Here is a 17,679-nt window from a genome sequence, read left to right on the forward strand (position 1 = left end):
CCCGCTCTCCAGCCATCTCACCCTGCTGAGGAGGGGGGAGGACATCCCTAAAAAGCAGTCTTTGTTCTCTCTTCCGCTCCTGGGGGGCGGCACGGGCACAGAAATGGTCTAGGCTAAAACAGACAAAAAGGATGCCGGCCAACGTTGGGGGGGGGGGGGCACGTTTAGCGTTAATGGCAGGGCGGCATCCCTACACAAAGTCCCTCCACCAGAAAGGCCCAGGCTGCATCTGCAGACAGTGGAAATTTCCAGGACAACAGGCGCTCCTCGGGGCGGGGGAAGGGCTGCAGGGGAGGAGCCTGCCTGGGAGCACCTGGGAGCTGGGGCCCAGAAGCTCTCCTTTGCTGACTGTTACTAGAGAAGCCCTAAGTGGAGACCCAGGCTGTCTGCACAGCCTCGGAGAAGTTTAAGCCTTCATGGCATACTGTCTGCACTGTGACAGAATGGAAACAGCGGAGCATGAGCCGCTTCCCGGGAAGCCACACCTAGCAGGCGATTAACATACTTAACTGGCTAACTACGGGGCCGGCCTGGGAACACCCTATAGATATCTGTATGAGGAAAGGACTGATGCGTCTCCGACGACTGGCTTGTAGACGCATTTTTGCTGTTAGTTATTTATGAAACTGTCTGTAGGAGTATAAAATGTGATGCGGGCCACTTTTTTTTACACGTAAATCGTTTGTAATGCTCCAGAGACCGCCTGATTGGAGGCAAAGCAGACAGAACGAGGATCAGGAAGTCAGGAAGACCAAGGCTGGAATCCCACTTGTGGCGCAAGCTGTGGGTCTCTCTTCCCTGCCGCCATGTCTCAAGCTACATTTGGTTTCTTATGTTGCAACTGTCTGGACTCAGAGGGTAGCGCCGCTCTGTGGAAATAAAATGCTCCCTTCAGAATTCTTCTCCTTGGTAAAGGAGCATTCTAAAAGGGAACTATTTTAGGAAAGGAAATTAATTTGCTGAATACAAAGGTACTACATGGATCTAGTGGGAAATGGGGTAGAGTCAAGACGCCAAACTGTAGTCCTGGTCTTGGCAATGATTTGGTTTATCTTGGAAAGGTCACTTGAGTTTCTCTAGGCCTAAATTTGTTATATGCAAAATGGAGGTCATTTCTACCACTACATAGAACAGAAGAATCCTATAAGAATCAAATGAGAGAATAAGTCCGAAAGGGCTTTTTTAAAAAAAAAGTCATGAAATAGTATAACTATTAGAACTGAGATTTGTTCTGAAGTTCCTAGATTTGGAAGAATTATTTTTTAGTAAGCAACTATTCCAGTTAGAAAAAAAAAATCTTCCTCTTATACCTCCAGATCTAGAAAACACAGGCTTGCAAAACAGCATTGAGTACAGAGAATATACACAAAAGGGAGGCCTGTCCATCCCACCTCTATCTGTGTTTGCATCTGAGACTCTGGAAAGAATCTGAAATGAGAAGAAACTTGGCCCTTGTTGGTAGGAAAAGTCCACATTAAGACTCATGATCCTTCCAAGTATTCCACATAGCGCTCCTTTATGACGGGATGGATCTAGCAAGGGATGGAGCCAACTTTTATATACAAGAGGAGTAGAAATATGCACAGATTGGTTAAAAATTCTATGATCCAACAATTGGGAGTGCTCATCTTTATTCTAGGATAAAAGGTGAAAAAAGGTTTATATCCTTGCTATTAAAAACAATTTTAAAAATTAAAAACTTTTAAAAAAAACCCAAAACCCTCCTTTATTACTATTTTAACTGTCACAAGATGGGACAGCCTCTGTGAATTACAAGTTGCCTAGCAACATTTCTCAGACCTTGCTAAGCACCAGCATTCATTTCAGAGTTGCTTGAGGAGCTGAACATCAGCTTTTTTTACTGTTTAACAAGGTTAAACAACCAGAAGATAGAACTTACAGTACGTGCTTGTCACTGAAGGTTAACATACAATATAAAAACTCAATCTAGGGCCTCATTTTGCTTCACCAAGTCTCTAGCCTTCCTTTTGGGAAGGATCATCTTTTGGCACAAGGAAAGAAGGAAAATGTCTCATGCATTATCCACAGCTCCCTTCCCACAGGAAGAACAGCTTGCTGTAACATGCCATAGGCAGTCCTAACAACTGACTTCTACACTGTCTCCCCTCAGTTCCCCAGGCCAGAGAACATGAAGGTTTATCCTCAGTTGGCTAAGAATGGAGTATAGAAAAGAGAATTCCATTTACAGAAGCACCAAGACCGTCAATTAGCCCTAATGCATTCCTCATTGGAAACTCCTTATACCAATGAAATTATCTAGCTGGGAAACAAAGCACAGCATCCTCCCTGTAACACAGTATTGCCACCAGAAGTAAGTAGGCCTATAAAGTCATGTGAACCATCATCTAGCAGGAGAATTTATTGTACTGATAGGCACTGGAAGACATGTCCTCGTCCAGATCTGTATACTATTATGATTCATTAGAAGGAGTACAATGACAAGAATCTCAAGTTGCACTAAAATAATACTCTCTGTGCGCTAGTTTAGACTGAAGATGTTTTGCAGGCAATCGAGGCAGAACCTACCCTCCTCTCTGATGGCGTTGATTATGTATGGAGATCTTATATGGAAGGGCCCTTTCACCCAGGTTTTCCAAATTTCTCACGATTGCGCCTTTCTCCATTAGGGCTTGTATCGTGCGCTTCAGGGCAGTGGCGGTCTCTTGCTGTTGAGTTTTAGAAGGAGACAGAAACACATTTTACTGCTTCAATCAGAAGTAAAACTAGAACCTTCTTACACACTGAGATATCCATCCCAATAGTAATATATTCCATCGGATAGGCATACATTATATTATTACAATGTTACAATATAAGACTTTGAATTGTGACAAAATAAAAAGTTCTGGAACATAAAGAAATTATTTCTGAAATGCTCTAATGAAAGCTACAAGTGATTCATTTAAAAATATGAAATCTTTCCACAAATTCTAATGAAAAACTGCTAATGTGTTCAGAAAATATATTGAGCCTGAGATACGGAATAAGAAAGCAAGAAAAAAACATTTTTAATTATGTCTTTTAATAATCTGGTAACTTTTTAAAATGCCTATTAAAAGGGTCGTTTCTGTTAGATCATGGTGTCATTCTTACTTACCTTATGATAGAAAGCATGTAAAATTCAGGAATGACTAGATGAAGAAGACAACAATAATTCTGGCGAACACATTTTGGTTTTAATTTTGTCTAAACAAAAAAGCATTTTCTTTGAAGTAATTCTTTGAAGCAGTTTCAAGTTTGGAATATCCTTTGTAAAATAAGAATTTATGAATCAATTTTTTTAAACTTTCATTTTATCTAGATCTATGATCTCTTATCTGAAAAAGAGTTAACATGATATCTAACAACACCACCAAAAAGGAAATGAGCCAAACATATTTTTGTTCTACTTACTAAATATAAAGATTAATTCAAGGATTAATGCACTTGCAGAGCACAATTGGTATCTTGAGGTTTCAGATTAGCCAAATAGTATGAAAAAGAAAAACTCTAGAAAGAGATTTTTAAAAATATATTAAAGCAACTCATGCTTAGACAAGAAAATAAATAAATAAAAGAGGCAGTCAGGATTTATGACAACTTTGAAATGTTAAAAAGGCATACCATATGGTCACTGCCAAAATTCTAGAGAATTGCCTGCCAATTAAAAGGAAGAGAAGGACCTGCTAAGGAGAATGAATCGCTAAAAAACAAAGCCCTAAAATATGTTATAAGAGCAATGTCTAATATACATAGAGAGGAAGCTCCAATTTATAAGGCAACCCTATATAATAGTACAAGTACTATTTACTTTTGTTTTATAAAGAAATTGGATCTTGAGAAGTGAAATGAGCCCAGATATAATCATTACGTCTAGCCCTTAGTTCCACTATACCTCAGTAGCCTTCAATAAAATTATTTTGGTTGACACTCTTGAGGCTAACAATTTCTTTGTAATCAAAACATGTGAGGACTCGTTGAAAGAATAGCTGATAGTTAGCCTAGAAGACTGGGTGGGAGGGGATCGACTAGTTGGCTTCAGGAATATGATTTATAAGGAAAAATGATTGGATTTGTGCTCCTTGGCCCCACAATGTAAGACTACAAGTCATGGGATGGACATTGGAGAGGCATTTTTAAACTTGATAGAAAGAAAACTCCCTCAAAATGAAGGCTCGCCAAAAATATACTGACTACTGCTTTGAGTAGTAGTGAGTTCCCTTCCAAGGAGGTTTTCATTCCTTGTCAGGCATTCTTAGGAGGGAATGCTTGCTCAGATAGAGATCAGATGAACAGTGTCTCAGATTCCATGACCACATTCCAAAAGACTTTCTTGTTTTTTTGAGTGGAGTAGAGGATGCAGGCAGTTAAGGACAAACCCACTGATGTAGTGGTCCCTGACAAAGACATAGGAAGGAGGCATGGGGGGAGATGGGGAATAATTGGTATTTCTTCATTTCCCACCTGGCTGCAGTACTTTGGCCCTTTTCTGACTTCCTCACTCATCTCTTTTTCAGCTTCCTGGTTGTCTTCTGCCATTAGATTTTAAGTTTCTTGAGGGCAAGAGCTGTCTTTTTTCATATTTGTATCCACAGCACTTAACACAATGCCTGGCACATAGTAGGTGCTTAATAAATAAATATAATAATAAATAAATAAACTACTGATTTGGACTATGAATTCCTGACACGACACCTCCATAAACAGCCAGCCTTGTACAACATTATCAACACATTCTGGCTAATTCTTCTAAGTTTAAATTTGCCATATTCGGTAAGAACCAGAACATACAACCTAGAACATACTACCGGACATCTCAATGGCTATACATATCCATGTAACAATGCCACATGGGGCCTTGAGATCCAAAGAAGTTGCTTACTAAGTAATAGCATTTTATAGTAGAAAAGATACAGATTTAGAAAAAAGGGAAGTGTCAAGATTAAAATTAATATTTGTTACAAGGGAATCACTTTAAAAGACTGATATATATTAATTTAAGGTCGCCAAGGAATCAGCTATGTAATTCCTAAATGAAAACTTAAGTCAGCCGTCAATCTTTTATGGAGTTTAATTACAATAGGAGGAAGTAATTAGAGATAGAGAGAGAGAAAAGGGAGAGAAGGAAATAGGGCTTAAATACCCCTTCTGTTTAGGCTGGGCCAAAAGGCCCAAGCCCTTAGATAGCTGGGGCAAAGAAAAGAGATCAGTCCCTATTCCTCACGTGACCAAAATGGAGAAACAGTCTCAGAGGCCCCCACCTTCAGCTTCCTTCAGCGCAAGCTTCTCAGAGCCCACACGAACCACACCGCCCAACTACTCAACCCTCCTCTCGTCTTCAGACCCCCTATCTTTAAGGAAACCCTCCAAGTTGCCTCCCCTCAGTCCTCACATCTACCAATCACCGTTCATCAATTTCCCTGTGCCAATGGAGGCTCTAGCTTAACCCAGGACCGCCCAGAGGTTTCTGGCTTTTGCACATGTCTGTTGAAGGTCATATTTTCAAATGATTAAATCTTTGCTCCTTTGCTACAGCCCTTTCTAAATCGTGTTAACCTGAGTAGGGTAGAGATTGGAATAATTAAATTTTGATCTAGGCTGCAGCCCTTACTCAATCCTGTTAGGACTGAATAGGTTGGAGATTGATTCCAAGTATCTCCATTGTATCAATTCTAAAATCAATCATGATTCAAAGAAATTCCTGTTCTATGCTTAAGCATAGGTCAAAGTCCTTTCCATTGTTCAGCAAAAGGTTTCTGTACTAAAGTAATCTTAAGAAGGGAAGAGAAGGAACCTCCCATGCCAATGGGGTTCCCATTCCAATAGACTATCAGTAAGAAATTTTCCAAGTATGAAATATCCCAATGGTGAAATTTCCAACATTTATAAGTCTAAGGAATTTTGAGGTTTACATATTCAAGATTCTAAATCAATACAGAAGTAATGCTAGAATTTTGGTTCCTATATTTAATTACTTGTGCAACCTTGAGCAAGTAATTGGCCTTTAATTCTTTCATCTATAAAAATTGGGAATTGCAGTGGTTGATTTTTTTTAACCTTTACCTTCTGCCTTGGAACCACAATAGTTTGGTAAGGACTAGGTAGTAGAGATTAAGAGGCTTATTTGTCCACAGTCACGCAGCTAGGAAATCTCTAGGGACAAATTTCACCAAGCACCTCCTCGTTCTAGGGCTGGCCCTCGCTTCACTCGAGCCACCTAGCTGCCCCTTCAGTGGTTGACGTTGAAGGCCTATTCAAGCTCTAAATCTACTTTGTTATAATCCTAATAGTTCTACTTGCTATTTTCTAAAGCAGAAGTTCTTCACCTGGGGACTGTGAAATTGCTTTCTTTAACCATTTGTAACTGTTTCAGCGAACGCTTTCTTTGTTATCTTACATATTTCACTTTACTCATTATAGTGCCCTGGAACAATTACTCATCCTTTCCCGGGCTGCTACCTAATGAGGGTCCAAATTCCTGTGATTCAGAATCTTGTCGGTGTGCCTCGCTTCTCAAGGACCTTCTAAGGTCCTCACAAGCTCTCAGACTTCCAGCTTCACTAATCTCCTGGTTCCCAGCTCATTCCTCCTTCTCAAGGAGCTTGATCAGTGTTCTTTTCCATCCCAAATCCTGCCTTCATAGTGGAGGACTTCAATTCATTTTAGAGATAAGAAATCAAAGGTTACTCTGGCAGCAGGAGACATAGCCAGGATTCAGGGTCCCAGATTCGAATTCCCCAAGTTCTCACTGCCTGTCGGGTTGGTAACATGCAACTTTAATGCAGAGGTTTTTGTTCCCAAATTAATTACATTTAAATTAATAACTCCAAGTATTACTTTCCATAAAGTTTATTCATAATCACTTGAAGTAGAAAAAGTCAACGGAGAGAGAACTTCCCAATTCTAAGGTCCAGTCTATCTCTAAATCTATGAACCTATAACAAAAATTATTTTTTAAAAAGGGACTTGACTTTTCTTTGTATGTTTTTTAATGCCCTCTTCTGGACCTGCACTACTTTGTCACTGCTGTCAAGAATTTGGATGACAGAGAGAGTCACCCATTTTAGCGGCAATTCATATGAGAATTAAAGAATTTTTTAAAAATTGGGCTAATGGAGAAGCAATGAAATTAAGCACGGAGAATGAGCCTCAGTTGGGACACGACGGAGGAAGTTTATGGAAGAAATAAAGATACACAATCGTGTCTGGGCATGTGCTTGTGTGTCTAGAATGGCACTGAGCTTGCTGTCCCCGTGTTGCTAAGTATCTGAGGTTACCAACCTCGACCTCTTTTAAATGTCAGTGGGCAGAGCTTTGTGTGAACTGAACTGAATATGGGTGGGGAAGGCAATATGTTTATTCTATCAAGTCTGTCTTAACTGTTTTTCTTTGTTAGGAAGAAGGATTTCAATAGGGGCTGCATACTGGGAAAGGATGATTTCCTCAACCTTCTATCCTGTATTTAGTGGACTATTTGTGCCACAATTCAAATATCAAATAAATGAGTAGATATGACTGAGGCAGACAGACACACACACACACACAGTCACATGTACATTAAATGGAGGAAAAGGTTAATATAGCAAAATAATTTCTGAGCCTTTTTACTGTATATTTAGAAAATCCAAAAATTCCTTTTAAAAACTTACTTTTTTCAAGAATAAAGACTATAACTCTAAATGAACATTCTAATGCAAACACCAATACCATGGAAATGGGTTCTGATCAAGGACACAAGTAATACCCAATGTAATTGCACTTCAGCTGCGGGAAGGGTGGGTGGAGGGGAGGGAGGGAAATAAAGTGATTATTGTAACCGAGGAATAATGTTCTAAATTGACTAAATTAATTAATTTTTAAAAAGAATAAAGACTATACAATTGGTTGATAATTCCAATTTTCTGTAGTCATTCCATTTTTTAAATAAACAGAGGTCAGGGGCAGCTGGGAGGCTCAGTGGATTGGGAGCCAGGCAGAGATGGGAGATCCTGGGTTCAAACCTTGCCTAAGATATTTCCTAGCTATAAGACCCCGGTCAAGTCACTTAACCCCCATTGTCTAGCCCTTACCATTAGGTAAGGGGTTCATAAATAAATAAACAAACAAATAAATAAACACAGGTCAAGATAATATGAACTGAAATAGTATTAATAGATAGGACGTCATTTCTACAATCCTGAACAAAAAATGATTTTTTAAAAAACTCCTCTAAAATTTCCCTGAGAATAATTTTCTTCCTTTTAACACATAAAGAAATGTATACCTTTAATGCACTGACCACTGGCAGGAGGAGAGAAAACTTCATTAACGCTTAATTCTATTTCACTCAGTGCCAATGGCAGAAGAGTGCTAAGAACTAGGCAATGGTCATTAAAAGACTTGCCCAGGCACAGCACATCTAGGAAGTGTCTTGCGGCCACATTTGAACCCAGGATCTCCCAGGACTAAGGCCTGGCTCTCAATCCACTGAGCCTACTAGCTGCGCCCTAGCCCTATAATTTTAGTAATTAACTTCAGACGCTCTGTTTCCTGTTCATTTCCTGCTTTTGCCCTTGGTTTTTATTTGCCTCCATTCCCATTATGAATTACTGTCTCATAGACCTTTTCATAGTCGCCCATTTTCAGACTATTTTGGCCAAAGACGAAGCCCTCGATCCTCTCTCTCCTTCCACTAGCTGTCATCTCAGAAGATCCAACATGGCGCCAGAATAAGAACCCCGCCATGAGGTAAGATGAAGCTGGACGAGCCACTCACAAGACTGTCTCGCCAGCCCTTCCGAGATTTCAAATGGCCCAAGTTAAAATCATGGCAGCGTCTCTGGTCTGCGAACTCCTTGAGAACGGGAATTGCATCCTACACCTCATCTTTGCATCCCAAATTATGCCATTGTATAAGTCGGAAAAGAAGGCAAACCAGAGAATAAGGAGAAATCCGTGGACCACCATCCCCATGGAGTAGCCACACGATATAAAATAGGAAGGTGGCTGAAGTACCAAAGCAGCCATCCTTCAGGAGCCCAGCACGGTCCTCGCATAAAAATAGTGGCTTCATGAAGGAGTCCTGAACTATTACAACACAGACCTGAATTCATGCCTCTGGGGTAGAGGGTCTCTTTTGGCACCCATCACGAATGCGCTCTTATTGTCATATTCCCTCGATGTTAACAAGAATGAATAAAAATGTATACTGTAATCCTACAGGGTTACAAGTAGGCGATATTACCACACCTCCCAGAAATAACACAAATTTAGGTTTAGTATCATTCTAGGACTTTTTCCAAATGCAGCAAGCCCCTTTACTGGTAGATTTCCACTTATTTCCTCCCCCTCAAACACACATAAGATCGAGAAAGAAAAAAAGAAAAGGAAAAAGGGAAGATTGGCAGGAGGCCTGGTTACTATGGTAACAAGTAAATTAAATGCCAGAGCAAGAGAAACTGATAGATGGAAGGAAAAAACAGGTAAATATCAAAAAAGCTACCTTTCTTAGTCATCTGTCACGTAGTTCTGCTCCCTGTCTCCTTGCTGCCCCACCCCCAAAATTTCAATTCCCTCATCCCCCACATCTTCCCAAGGGAGGAGGATCAGTGCAAGGAGTTGTTCCTTTTGGTAAAAATCAACCACAGTAAGATTCTGATGACAGAATTGGCACTACGTGCAGAAGAGTTTAAAAGAAAATCTGCCTGGTGAATCTCAATGAAAGCTTCAAATTTGGCAATAAGCAATAGAGGCACGTTGTTTGGAGGTCAAGAAAACAAGATCCAGGTTGATGTGAGTAGAAGGAATATACTTCAGTAAGATGCTTAGATTTTTTTTTGGTAACAAAAAATTTCAAGGGGACACCCACCTACCCTTCCTTGGAAGTGACAAAATACGGCCTTGAAAAAAGAGTCTTACGATGCTGATCTCTGCTCTAAAACCATCTGGTGGCCTCTGAGAGAGTAAAGACAAATCTACTTAAGAGATACTAGAATTAGATTCTCAGAATTAAGAGTTTATCCTATAGTTAAAAATAGAATAGAACTGTTACTGGACTTCCGGTTAAGATGGCGGCTTAGAGAAAGCTGAAGTTCAGATCTCCGGAAAACCCTTCCCGACCGATCTCAAACTAGAAGCTCCTAAGGCGCCGAAATTCAAAACGATCAACAGCACAGACCCTGGGAACCCTCCTCCTGGACCTGGACCCGGTTCAAAAGGTACGGCTCCCCTTAAAAGCCAGAACCCGAGATCACTCGGACCTCAGGGGTAGGAGCGCAGAGTCCAAGGCTCCCGGAAGCGGCAGCCGCGCCGGGCTCAGAGAGCAGGGTCTGAGGAACAACAACCCTCAGGGTCTTCTACCCAAGTCCCAGTCCGGGTGAAAGTTACTGCCTGGGGCCTCCGCTGCAAAGAGCTGGTCAAAACAACAGCAACCCTCAGGGCGGGCAAGACAGCCTCACGGGCTGGATCCTGCTATCCAAGTCTCAGTGAAAGTCTGTGCTCTCGGAGCTTGGGGAAGCGGCAGCCCATCCCCCCGCAGGCCGACGAAACAGCCTCACGGCCAGCGATTCTGAAGGCAACTTCCGGAAATCGAGCCAGGGGGAGAGTGTGGCCTCCTGGTCCGACCCTTCCATTCCAGTTCCAGTGAGGCATATTCAGTTTAACCCAGGGAAAGCTCATAGAACTATCTGCCCAGGACTAAAGCCCCTGAACACCAGAAAGAGACAAGAAAAACTAATCCTCCACATTCAGAAATGGCAAACTCCACAGAACCACAGAAGCCCCAAAATACCAAGAAAAATAAGAAGAAAGGGGCGACTTTGGACACATTCTATGGAGCCAAAATACAAAATACAGAGCAGACAGAAGATAATATAAAAGAAAATGCTCCAAAACCTTCCAAAGGAAATGGAAACTCTCCACAAACCTATGAAGAATTTGAATCAGAAATGACCAAAAAGATGGAAGCCTTCTGGGAGGAAAAGTTGGAAATAATGCAAAAGAAATTCACGCATCTACAAAACCAGTTTGACCAAACTGTAAAAGAAAACCAGGCTTTAAAGGCCAGAATCAGGCAGCTGGAAGACAATGATCGTGTAAAAGAGCAAGAATCAATAAAGCAAAGCCAAAATACCAAGAAATTAGAAGAGAACATAAAATATCTCACCGACAAGGTGATAGATCTGGAAAATAGGGGGAGAAGGGATAATTTAAGAATAATTGGACTCCCAGATAAGCCAGAAATAAACACCAAACTGGACATGGTGATACAAGATATAATCAAAGAAAATTGCCCAGAGATTCTAGAACAAGGGGGCAATACATCCACTGACAGAGCTCACAGAACACCTTCTACACTAAACCCCCAAAAGACAACTCCCAGGAATGTAATTGCCAAATTCCAAAGCTATCAAACAAAAGAAAAAATCCTACAGGAAGCCAGAAAAAGACAATTTAGATATAAAGGAATGCCAATCAGGGTCACCCAAGACCTTGCAAGTTCTACTCTGAATGATCGTAAGGCATGGAACATGATCTTCAGAAAGGCCAGAGAGCTGGGTCTCCAACCAAGAATCAGCTACCCAGCAAAACTGACTATATACTTCCAAGGGAAAGTATGGGCATTCAACAAAATAGAAGACTTCCAACTTTTTGCAAAGAAAGGACCAGAGCTCTGTGGAAAGTTTGATACCGAAAATCAAAGAGCAAGGAATACCTGAAAAGGTAAATATTAAGGAAAGGGGAAAAATGTTATCTTCTTTTACTCAAACTCTCTTCTATAAGGACTACATTTATATCAACCTATGTATACTAATATGTGGGGAAAATGTAATGTATAAATAGGGGGTAAAGAAAGACCAAATAGAATAATGGTTCTCACACAAAGATTCACAGGGGAAGGGGAGGGGAAGAAAACTCCTATAAGAAGGAGAGGAAGAGAGGGGGGGGGTTTACTTAAACCTCAATCTCAGGGAAATCAACTCTGAGAGGGAAAAACATCCAGATCCATTGGGATCTTGAATTCTATCTTACCCAACAAGGGTAAGGAGAAGGGAAAACCAAGGGGGGGAGGGGGAGAGGGAGAACAAAAAGGGAGGGAAAGAGAGGGGGGAGGGGGAGGGAACAAAAAGGGAGGGACTAAAAAGGGAAACATCAAGGGAGGGGACAAGGGGCACTGATTCAAAGTAAATCACTGGACTAAAAGGTAGAGCCGAAGAAGAAAAGGTTAGAATTAGGGAAGGCAATCAAAATGCCAGGGAGTCCACAAATGACAATCATAACTTTGAACGTGAATGGGATGAACTCACCCATAAAACGTAGACGAATAGCAGAATGGATTAGAATCCAAAACCCTACCATATGTTGTCTTCAAGAAACACACATGAGGCGGGTTGACACCCACAAGGTCAGAATTAAAGGATGGAGTAAGACCTTCTGGGCCTCAACTGATAGAAAGAAGGCAGGAGTGGTAATCATGATATCTGATAAAGCCAATGCAAAAATAGACCTGATCAAAAGGGATAGGGAAGGTAATTATATTTTGTTAAAAGGGACTCTAGACAATGAGGAAATATCATTAATCAACATGTATGCACCAAATAATATAGCACCCAAATTTCTAATGGAGAAACTAGGAGAATTGAAGGAAGAAATAGACAATAAAACCATACTAGTGGGAGAGTTAAACCAACCATTATCAAATTTAGATAAATCAAATCAAAAAATAAATAAGAAAGAGGTAAAAGAAGTGAATGAAATCTTAGAAAAATTAGAATTAATAGACATATGGAGAAAAATAAATAGGGATAAAAAGGAATACACCTTCTTCTCAGCACCACATGGCACATTCACAAAAATTGACCATACATTAGGTCACAGAAACATAGCACACAAATGCAAAAAAGAAGAAATAATGAATGCAGCCTTCTCAGATCACAAGGCAATAAAAATAATGATTAGTAATGGTACATGGAAAACCAAATCTAAAACCAATTGGAAATTAAACAATATGATACTCCAAAACCGTTTAGCTAAAGAAGAAATCATAGAAACAATTAATAATTTCATCAAGGAAAATGACAATGGCGAAACATCCTTTCAAACCTTTTGGGATGCAGCCAAAGCGGTAATCAGAGGCAAATTCATATCCCTGAAAGCTCATATTAACAAACAAGGGAGAGCAGAGATCAATCAATTGGAAATGCAATTGAAAAAACTCGAAAGCGATCAAATTAAAAACCCCCAGCAGAAAACCAAATTAGAAATCCTAAAAATTAAGGGAGAAATTAATAAAATCGAAAGTGATAGAACTATTGATTTAATAAATAAGACAAGAAGCTGGTACTTTGAAAAAACAAACAAAATAGACAAAGTACTGGTCAATCTAATTAAAAAAAGGAAGGAAGAAAAGCAAATTCACAGCATTAAAGATGAAAAGGGGGACAGCACCTCCAATGAGGAGGAAATTAAGGCAATCATTAGAAATTACTTTGCCCAATTATATGGCAATAAATACACCAATTTAGGAGAAATGGATGAATATATACAAAAATACAAACTGCCTAGACTAACAGAAGAGGAAATAGAATTCTTAAATAATCCCATATCAGAAATTGAAATCCATCAAGCCATCAAAGAACTTCCTAAGAAAAAATCCCCAGGGCCTGATGGATTCACCTGTGAATTATATCAAACATTCAGAGAACAGTTGACCCCAATACTATACAAACTATTTGACATAATAAGCAAAGAGGGAGTTCTACCAAACTCCTTTTACGACACAAACATGGTACTGATTCCAAAACCAGGCAGGTCAAAAACAGAGAAAGAAAACTATAGACCAATCTCCCTAATGAATATAGATGCAAAAATTTTAAATAGGATACTAGCAAAAAGACTCCAGCAAGTGATCAGAAGGATCATTCACCATGATCAAGTAGGATTCATACCAGGGATGCAGGGCTGGTTCAACATTAGGAAAACCATCCACATAATTGACCACATCAACAAGCAAACTAGCAAGAACCACATGATTATCTCAATAGATGCAGAAAAAGCCTTTGATAAAATACAACACCCATTCCTATTAAAAACACTAGAAAGCATAGGAATAGAAGGGTCATTCCTAAAAATAATAAACAGTATATATCTAAAACCAACAGCTAATATCATCTGCAATGGGGATAAACTAGATGCATTCCCAATAAGATCAGGAGTGAAACAAGGATGCCCATTATCACCTCTACTATTTGACATTGTACTAGAAACACTAGCAGTAGCAATTAGAGAAGATAAAGAAATTGAAGGCATCAGAATAGGCAAGGAGGAGACCAAGTTATCACTCTTTGCGGATGATATGATGGTCTACTTAAAGAATCCTAGAGATTCAACCAAAAAGCTAATTGAAATAATCAACAACTTTAGCAAAGTTGCAGGATACAAAATAAACCCACATAAATCATCAGCTTTTCTATATATCTCCAACACAGCTCAGCAGCAAGAACTAGAAAGAGAAATCCCATTCAAAATCACCTTAGACAAAATAAAATACCTAGGAATCTATCTCCCAAGACAAACACAGGAACTATATGAACACAACTACAAAACACTCGCCACACAACTAAAACTAGACTTGAACAATTGGAAAAACATTAACTGCTCATGGATAGGACGAGCCAATATAATAAAAATGACCATCCTACCCAAACTTATTTATCTATTTAGTGCCATACCCATTGAACTACCAAAATACTTCTTCACTGATTTAGAAAAAACCATAACAAAGTTCATTTGGAAGAACAAAAGATCAAGGATATCCAGGGAAATAATGAAAAAAAACACATATGATGGGGGCCTTGCAGTCCCAGACCTCAAACTATATTACAAAGCAGCAGTCATCAAAACAATTTGGTACTGGCTAAGAAACAGAAAGGAAGATCAGTGGAATAGACTGGGGGAAAACGACCTCAGCAAGACAGTATACGATAAACCCAAAGATCCCAGCTTTTGGGACAAAAATCCACTATTCGATAAAAACTGCTGGGAAAATTGGAAGACAGTGTGGGAGAGACTAGGAATAGATCAACACCTCACACCCTACACCAAGATAAATTCAAAATGGGTGAGTGACTTAAACATAAAGAAGGAAACCATAAGTAAATTGGGTAAACACAGAATAGTATACATGTCAGACCTTTGGGAGGGGAAAGGCTTTAAAACCAAGCAAGATATAGAAAGAATCACAAAATGTAAAATAAATAATTTTGACTACATCAAACTAAAAAGCTTTTGTACAAACAAAACCAATATAACTAAAATCAGAAGGGAAACAACAAATTGGGAAAAAATCTTCATAGAAACCTCTGACAAAGGTTTAATTACTCATATTTATAATGAGCTAAATCAATTGTACAAAAAATCAAGCCATTCTCCAATTGATAAATGGGCAAGGGAAATGGATAGGCAGTTCTCAGATAAAGAAATCAAAACTATTAACAAGCACATGAAGAAGTGCTCTACATCTCTTATAATCAGAGAGATGCAAATCAAAACAACTCTGAGGTATCACCTCACACCTAGCAGATTGGCTAACATAACAGCAAAGGAAAGTAATGAATGCTGGAGGGGATGTGGCAAAGTAGGGACATTAATTCATTGCTGGTGGAGTTGTGAACTGATCCAACCATTCTGGAGGGCAATTTGGAACTATGCCCAAAGGGCGACAAAAGAATATCTACCCTTTGACCCAGCCATAGCACTGCTGGGTCTGTACCCCAAAGAGATAATGGACACAAAGACTTGTACAAAAATATTCATAGCTGCGCTCTTTGTGGTGGCCCAAAACTGGAAAACGAGGGGATGCCCATCAATTGGGGAATGGCTGAACAAACTGTGGTATATGTTGGTGATGGAATACTATTGTGCTAAAAGGAATAATAAAGTGGAGAAGTTCCATGGAGACTAGAACAACCTCCAGGAAGTGATGCAGAGCGAGAGGAGCAGAACCAGGAGAACATTGTACACAGAGACTGATACACTGTGGTATCATCGAACGTAATGGACTTCTCCATTAGGGGCGGTGTAATGTCCCTGAACAACTTTCAGGGATCCAGGAGAAAAAAAACACCATTCATAAGCAAAGGATAAACTATGGGAGTGGAAACACCGAGAAAAAGCAACTGCCTGAATACAGAGGTTGAGGGGACATGACAGAGGATAGACTTTAAATGAACACTCTAATGCAAATACTATCAACAAAGCAATGGGTTCAAATCAAGAAAACATCTAATGCCCAGTGGACTTACGCGTCGGCTATGGGGGGTGGGGGGGGAGGAAAAGAAAATGATCTATGTCTTTAACGAATAATGCTTGGAAATGATCAAATAAAATATATTTAAAAAAAAAAAAAGAATAGAACTGTTACATTTTCATCTGACTGGAGCAGATCAAAGGCCACCATACAAAGAAATCAATGGACTTTTTAGCTTTCCCTTTTCAGATCATGCTCTCCTAATGTTATTTTGTCTATATTTATCTGTAAATGTATTGTATTTCCCAGTAGAAGGTAAGCAACTCAGAGCCTCAAACAGTACACTGAACTCCTTAAAAAGAGGCACAGTAGATTTCAGAAAAACCTGGGAAGACTTACATAAACTGATGCAAAGTAGAGTGGGCAGAACCAGAAGAACACAGTACACAGTAACAGCAGTACTGTTTGATGAACGAGTATGAATGTCTTAGCTAATCTCAGCAATACAGTATGATCCAAAACAACTCCAAAGACATGATGAAAAATGTCATTCACTTCCAGAGAAAGAACTGATGGAGTCGGAATGCAGACCAAAACAGACTGTATTTCACTTTTTTTGTGGCTGTTGTTCTGAAATGTCTCCCGTAAAATTACTAATATGGAAAAATGTTTTACATGATTGCACATGAAAATCAATATCAAATTGCTAACCATCTCAGAGAGAGAGGAGAGAATGGAGGGTGGGAGAGAATTTGGAATTCAAAATTAAAACCAAAAAAACCCAACAGATGCTAAAATTTGTCTTTACATATAATTAGAGGAAAAAATAAAATATATTTTTTAAAAGAGGGAAGTAGTCGGCATTTTCTATTTGACATTCCATTTCTATACATATAGTGATGCTTTCACATGCCCTGGCTGAATATCTGGGAAACACACATAAATTGAATGCCAACTTAGTTGGGTCTAATCTCCAACCGCAAAGAACAGCAGTATCTTTGAAAGAGCTGGGAGCAGTCATGGGTATAAATTAGCAAGCATATTCAATTTGAACACTGGGCTTAGTCAAGGAACCTAGGCACTACTTGATGTCACTTAATCTCTCTGCGCTCAGTTTCTTCATCTGGGAAGTGGGGGAGTTGGAATACATGATCTTTGAGAGTTGCCTTTCCACTGGAGAGGTTAGGCTACAGAAAAAAAAATAATTTTTTTTAATGTAAAAAAGGGAGGGGGAAAAATATGGCTTGGCTTTTCTGAGTTCAAATAGAACCATTCAGTGCAGTGGAGGAATTGATGGATTACTTGGTCTTATCTACCATTAGTGTCCAAATAAATTGAGAATTAAGCTAAGGATCAAGACCAACAAATAGGAAGGAACTTGGAAAGAAAATTATTTCAAATGGAAACAAAGTAATCCTCTAACCCCTTAATCAATTCATGTTCCTACTCATCAT

At 39.5% G+C, this 17,679-nt stretch overlaps 1 protein-coding gene across 2 annotated transcripts in view; it reads right to left on the reverse strand.

The window, feature by feature from the left end:
- MRPS6 (mitochondrial ribosomal protein S6) overlaps positions 1-17,679 on the reverse strand; it is a 58,737-nt gene that overhangs the window by 2,781 nt on the left and 38,277 nt on the right. For both annotated transcript variants that reach the window (XM_056826041.1, XM_016433152.2), the window contains exon 2: positions 2,548-2,687. In XM_056826041.1, coding sequence (XP_056682019.1) covers positions 2,548-2,687 — 140 coding nt within the window. The remainder of the gene's footprint in view (positions 1-2,547; positions 2,688-17,679) is intronic.

Source organism: Monodelphis domestica, chromosome 4, assembly GCF_027887165.1.
Source record: "Monodelphis domestica isolate mMonDom1 chromosome 4, mMonDom1.pri, whole genome shotgun sequence".
Taxonomy (NCBI): domain Eukaryota; kingdom Metazoa; phylum Chordata; class Mammalia; order Didelphimorphia; family Didelphidae; genus Monodelphis; species Monodelphis domestica.